This window comes from Lipotes vexillifer, unplaced genomic scaffold (genome assembly GCF_000442215.2).
Source record: "Lipotes vexillifer unplaced genomic scaffold, Lipotes_vexillifer_v1.1 scaffold1011, whole genome shotgun sequence".
In the NCBI taxonomy this organism is placed as follows: domain Eukaryota; kingdom Metazoa; phylum Chordata; class Mammalia; order Artiodactyla; family Lipotidae; genus Lipotes; species Lipotes vexillifer.
In genome coordinates, this window is record NW_006787698.1 from 2665099 (window position 1) to 2671593 (window position 6495).

Below are 6495 nucleotides of genomic sequence, written 5' to 3' on the forward strand. Positions count from 1 at the left end.
TAGGGAAAGGTGAATTGTGGTGAATCAGGCAACTGCAGAGTCACATCCTGTCCTTATTTAAAATTTTGACATTTTGCTCATCACCGATTTTTTTTGAACTTATTTTTAAAATTGAGGTGAAACGTACATGACATAAAATTAACCAAAGTGGCATTTATGTTAATATTTAAGTTTATATTACATATTCACATTTATAGATCATATAATTATGTATTATATAAAATTAATACATATTATGCTATATATTTATAGCATATATTTGTATTCATATTTATATATTATCTATATTGTGTATAATTAACATACATTTTTTATGTTATATTCACACTTATAAATATAGTCCTATTCACATTTACATGTTATCTGTAATTGTATAGTATATAATTAATATATATTGTTACATATTTACATTTATAGCGTAAACATATTTGTATTTATATATTATAAATAATTCATATTTTATATCATAAATGTATTGTCTATAGTTCGTATATATTATTTATGTTATATATTTAAATTTATGGCACAAATGTATTCATAGTCCCACATATATTATCTATAATTATATAGTATATGATTAATATATATATGTTATGTATTTACATTTATAGCATAAGCACATTCATATTTATATATTATTTATAATTGTGTTATCTATAGTTATATTTTTTATGTTTATATTTAAATTTATGCCATAAATATATTCATGTCCACACTGATATATCATATATAATTATATATTATCTAGAATTAATATATGCTATTTATGTTATATATTTACATTTACAGCATAAAATATTCATAGTCACACCTTTATTTATTTTTTACATCTCTTGGGCTGGCCAAAAAATTCGTTCAGGTTTTTCCGTACAGAAAGACCCAAACGAACTTTTTGGCCAGCCAGATATATTTAATGGCATTTAGTACATTCACAATGGTGCGCAAGCAGCACCTCTATCTAGCTCCAAAACATTTTCATCACCCCCCAAAAAGAAACCCCATCACCTTAACAATCACCTCCAGCCCCTTCCCCCAGCCCTTGACAATCACTAATGTACTTTCTGTCTCCATGGGTTTGCCGGTTCTGGCTGTTTCATATACACGGAATCATACAGTACACGCCCTTATGTGACTGGCTTCTCTCAGCATCATGTTTCCAAGGTTCATCCACACTGTAGAATGTATCAGTACTTCATTCCTTTTACGGATGTTTCTGCACTTGAAAAATACTGCATTAAAATACTACTTATTTTACTTGTTATTATTTATCTTGATACCTGAGTTTGGGGGCTTTTGCCCTTTAAATTTTGTACCTGAGGCTATCTTTCACTCTCCCCACCCTATTTCCATCCTGGTGACCACAGAGATGGACAGACAGTGGACACTCAGTAGATAACTGTCCAGGCACGCCAAATTCCAAGTAAAAGAAAGAAAACCCAACAACTGTTTTTCCATACTCACAATCTCAACAATTCTAAAACCAAATGTGTGGGATTTTCTTCCTACATCAAACGATTCTCCAGTTCTCCAGACACCAGCTTGGGTGTCCTACAATTCAATTCAATTCTGACACTGTTTGTCTGGAGTTAGCATCAGATCCCACGGATTAAGGGCTCAGTCCCACGGGACAATCCCCCACTTCAGATGCCAATCGCAAGCTCAGGCCACCCCTACTTCTGACCCATCGGCTATAAATGGGGGATTCCCACAACCCCCTCCTTGGGTTTGGTAATTTGCTAACACAGACTCACAGAACTTGGAGAAACAGTTTCCATACTAGATTATCAGTTTATTATAAAAGGATTCAACTCAGGAACAGTCAGATCAGGAACAGTCAGATGGAAGACATGCACAGGGCAAGGTATGGGGAAAGGGGGCGGAGCTTCCACGCCCTCTCTGGGCTTGCACCCTCCCCGTACCTCCCTGTGTTCACCAACCTGGAGTCTCTCCAAAACCATTTGGTTGGGGTTTGGTTGAGGCATCATTACATAGGCAAGATTGGTTAAATCATTGGCTGTTTCTTCTGGCCCCCAGCCCCCATCCTGAGGCTATCAAAGAGCCCCCAATCATCTCATTAGCATACAAAAAGACACTTATCACTTCGGAGACTCCGAAGCTTTTAGGAGTTACGCGCCAGGAAAGGGTGGGGGGCACAGAAACCAAATATGTATTTCTTATTGTGTCACACTGAGACACAGTCACACCCAAAGGACTGAGTTGTCTCCTGCAATCCATGGGGTGAAACCTTGGGTATGACTTACAGATATCTAATGGCCACTGCCACTTCGGGACTCTGGCCAATGCCTCCCCCAAGGTTTATAGTGTCTAAGGGCGCTGCTAGACCCAGGCTGTCATTAACTTAAAAAGAAATCACAGTGGTTGGGGGGAAAAGCAGCCTCAGTAGGGCAACACAGGGGCTGTGTGGACCTTTCTCCTTGGTGTATCTTGACAGGTACGCGGGCCCGATGGAGCGAGCCGCGGCAGAAAGCATCCTCACCAACCGCTCGGACGGGACGTTTTTGGTGCGACAGAGGGTGAAAGATGCTGCAGAATTTGCCATCAGCATTAAGTAATTCCTCCTTTCCTGACCTATCTCCCCTTGTGACCTGGGCACTGCAGGTGCTTAGGAAGGAGAAAAATGTACAGTCACGATAGTTATCTTTTATTGAGCTCCTGCAGGGTCCTAGGTGTTTTTAATCTTTCTTATTTCTTTTACTTGACTGGCAACCCACAGGAAAGAGATACGCTTCTTAAGCGAGGCTCCAGGAGGCATTTAGCATACTCTAGGAAGAGGCAGAAATGCAATCTGGACCCAAGTCTTGCAGACCCTGGCTTTACTGCCTTACTGTTTCTTGGGTGCAGCTTCTTGCTTGTGGTGACTTGTTTCCTTGCTGGTTTTGTCACTGGGTCTTGTGATTTTAAGTGGGGCTTTCCCTGTGGGTATCTTTGCTGCCTGGGTCCCCAGAGATTTTGCATTTGCTTCTGTTGGGAATCACCAACAAGTTAATGTCTTTTTCAGGTTAAAATATTTTTGGTTAATTCCTTAGCTTCCCAGACTACACAGGTGGTTTAAGTATAAATGCTAAACCCATAAGAGGGTAGGACTGAGGTTATGAATTCTCAAGGGTGACTTTTCTGTTTTGGGTCTGAGACAAACAAGCTTTCACATGGTCCCTGCTGTGCTCACGGGTGGGCTTTTCTAGACCACCTCTGTTCCTGAGGAGTAGCTTTTTGACAGCCCACCCTTATGGGTGTGGGTGGGTCTCAGTGCCAACTCTCTACCGGACAGGGACCCAGTAACTCATCTCATGTTTCTATGTGATTAAGACATACGCTCCTCGGGAATTTCCTGGCTGTCCAGTGGTTAGGACTCTGTGCTTCTCTTGCTGGGGGCCCGGGTTAGATCCCTGGTTGGGGAACTAAGGTTCCCCAAGCTGCGTAGCATGGCCAAAAAAAAAAAAAAAAAGTAAAAAGACATATACTTTTAAGTTTCATCCGAATTTTTGGCCTCTGGGGATTTCCCTCACTTTTTTGAGAGCTCAGCATTTTTTTCACGGCATTTCTAGGGGTTTTTTGAGTAGGAGATTTTTTTGGTTACCTGGTTCTCCATATCGGCAGAACCACTTCTGCCAGTTCACGCCTCTTCCTTACTAGTCTGTGGTCCTCCATATTGGTGGAAATGGATCCCTTCTCGCACATCCTTTAGATTCTATGGTCATTCACATTAGTGGAAGTGGAGATTTCATCCTATCCACTCTACAACAATGCTTTCTTTATAAGGTATTTTTGACTTCTCAGCAACCCCTTGGGTCAAGGAGGTTTAGAGCAGCAAAGGCTCCAGGGAAGGGATCCTGCTGGGCTCCAGTGGTCGCCCCCTCCCTGAAGCAGCCAAGAATGCTTCTCCCGTGGTTGGGGGTGTGTAGCATGGGGCTGAGACTCGACAGGAGATGGGCCTGAATTCCCAGACTCAGGACCCAGTGACCATCTCGCTCTCTTTCCCCGCTTCCAGGTATAATGTTGAGGTCAAGCATATTAAAATCATGACAGCAGAAGGACTGTTCCGGATTACAGAGAAGAAAGCTTTCCGGGGGCTTATGGTAAGGGCCAGTGTATCCCTAAACCCAGCCTTCCAGAATCTAGGTAGGACCCTCTCTGAAGCTCCACCTTGGGACCCCCGTTTCCTACATTCAGAACAGCCCCTCCAAGAGGCACTATGGAGCACCTGGCTTTAAACTCATTTTCCTAATCATCAACACTGAGAATAATAATAACAACAAAAACAACAGTAACATCAGCGAACATTTACAAAGCACTTACTGAGTGCCAAACATATCATAGATAGGACTGCACCTCATCCGCTCAACTCACTCTCTGAGTTCCCATTTCACACATGCGGGAAACTGAGGTTTTAGTCCTCATCTGGTATCACAGAATAGCAGAGCCCCTATTTTTGTCAGAGGTCAAGATTTAGCTCTGCCTGATCTGCTTAATGACCATTTCACAGAGAATCCAAATGCCTTTCAAGTGTTTTTGCCTCTATTTGGTGCCCTATAATTTGGGGCTGTCTTTTAGACATCTTAAGCCCATTGGTTTAAGGTGCATGGATCCTACCCATGGTCTGTGGATGCTTGAGGATCCTCTGAATCCTCTGAAAGAAAATCCAGAGATTTGCCTATATCTGCATTTTTTGGGGAGGAAGGTATCTCAAATTTCACTTGAGCTTCAAATGGATCTTCGACTGCCCAAAAGGTTAGGGACTGTTCACTCATTCCGCAAATCTATTTTGCCCCCAAACATTTTACTCTGAAAATTTTGCCTCCCCCCATTTTTTATTTCTGAAAAATTACTGAAATGTTGCTGGAATAGTGTCATGAATATTTGTGGACCTTTCACCTGGATTTACTGATGGTTAATATTCTTCCTCTTTTGCTTTTTCTGTCTCCCTCTCTCTCTCTGCACACACACTCACACATTTATTCTGCACTATTTAGGAGCAATTTGCGGGCATCATGATCCTTCCTATAAGAACTTTAGCATGACTATCAAAGACATTCTCTTGCCTCACTACTGTATCATTAGCACAGTCAGGAAGTTGAACATTGATACAAAATTATTATTATAATACACAGCCCATTTTTCAAGCTCCCTGATTGCCTGAATTGTGTCGTTTATAACCTTTTCCCCCTAGGATATAATTAGGGGAATCACACATTCCTTTCATCTCCTTAGTGTCTCTTTTAATTTGCGATAGTTCCCCAGTCTTTTATTTATTTCTTTGGTCTTTCATGACTTTGTAACTTTTGAAGTCTAGAACTCCAAAACATAAGACATTTTGTTTTGCAGAATGTTAATGTTGACTTGACTGTTTCCCCACTGTTAGAATCAGGTTGAGCGTTTGCGGAAGAAATATTCATAAACGCAACACATCTGGGGCTTGAATTCAGATCAGTTTATTATAGAGGCCAGCTCTTAGCTGCTACACTCTATTGCCTGCCCTGGGACTGAATTCTGGATCTGCCCTTTTCCAGCTGTGGGACCCTGCACGAGCCTTCTCTGTGACTCAGTTTCTCCATTTATAAAATAGGGGACTCATCAATGTTCTCACCTCCCATGATTATTAGGAGATTTTGATGATGTGTGGTTGCACACTGACCAGCACACAGTAGGTACTTAGTAAACAGCATTTATTATTATTACACTTATTTGTAAAAATAGTGCTCTTGACACCCAGGGAGGGTTGGTTTTGGTGAGCTGGTCATCAGGCAAGTTGAGTATTTGGTAAATTTATCATGAAATGAACTGGCTGTTAGGAGAACTGTCTTGAGACAATGTGATTTCTTCACCATAAAATGGTCCTGGCTGACCAGGAAGAGAGTGAGCTCCCCATCATGGGGAGCATTCAAGGTGCCTTTTGCCAGGGAGGCCAGAAGGAGGACCTGTTTCACATGAGGAGTTGGATGTGGCTCCTTCCAGCTGTGTCCCCATTGTGGGCTGGCCCTCTGGGAGAGCATCTGTCCTGCTGTTTGCTTTGCAGGAGCTGGTAGAATTCTACCAACAGAATTCTCTGAAGGATTGCTTCAAGTCACTGGACACCACCCTGCAGTTCCCATTCAAGGAGCCTGAGAGGAGAGCCATCAGCAAACCACCAGGTAGGCTGTCTCCAGCTGAGGGCCTGCTGTGCCAGCTCCTTCCCATTGTGGAGGGAAAGTTTGGGGATGCCGTGGACATTCCTTCCTGTGGGCATGGAAAAGTCCTATCTGTGAAACAGCTTGAACTAATTCCCACCTCCAGTTTGTCCCTTTGCTCTTGAGAGATTTGCATATCCATTTACTTGGATGAAAGGGTTTACTTTCATATTTGGGAAGATGAGGACACTAGGAGCCAGAAGGGTCCTCACCTACACATTTTAAGCCTTTATTTTTGTATCACTATCAGGCATGAATTCGTATCAATAACCTTCTCCCACAGAAAGGCAAGACCTTTAGTACACTCTTT

The 6495-nt window shown here is 42.0% G+C and overlaps 1 protein-coding gene across 3 annotated transcripts in view; it reads left to right on the plus strand.

Annotated features, from left to right (window-relative positions):
- The window catches only part of VAV1 (vav guanine nucleotide exchange factor 1), a 54582-nt gene that overhangs the window by 44412 nt on the left and 3675 nt on the right, over nt 1–6495 (plus strand). For all 3 annotated transcript variants that reach the window (XM_007460583.1, XM_007460584.1, XM_007460585.1), the window contains 3 exons: nt 2453–2569; nt 4010–4097; nt 6035–6149. In XM_007460583.1, coding sequence (XP_007460645.1) covers nt 2453–2569; nt 4010–4097; nt 6035–6149 — 320 coding nt within the window. The remainder of the gene's footprint in view (nt 1–2452; nt 2570–4009; nt 4098–6034; nt 6150–6495) is intronic.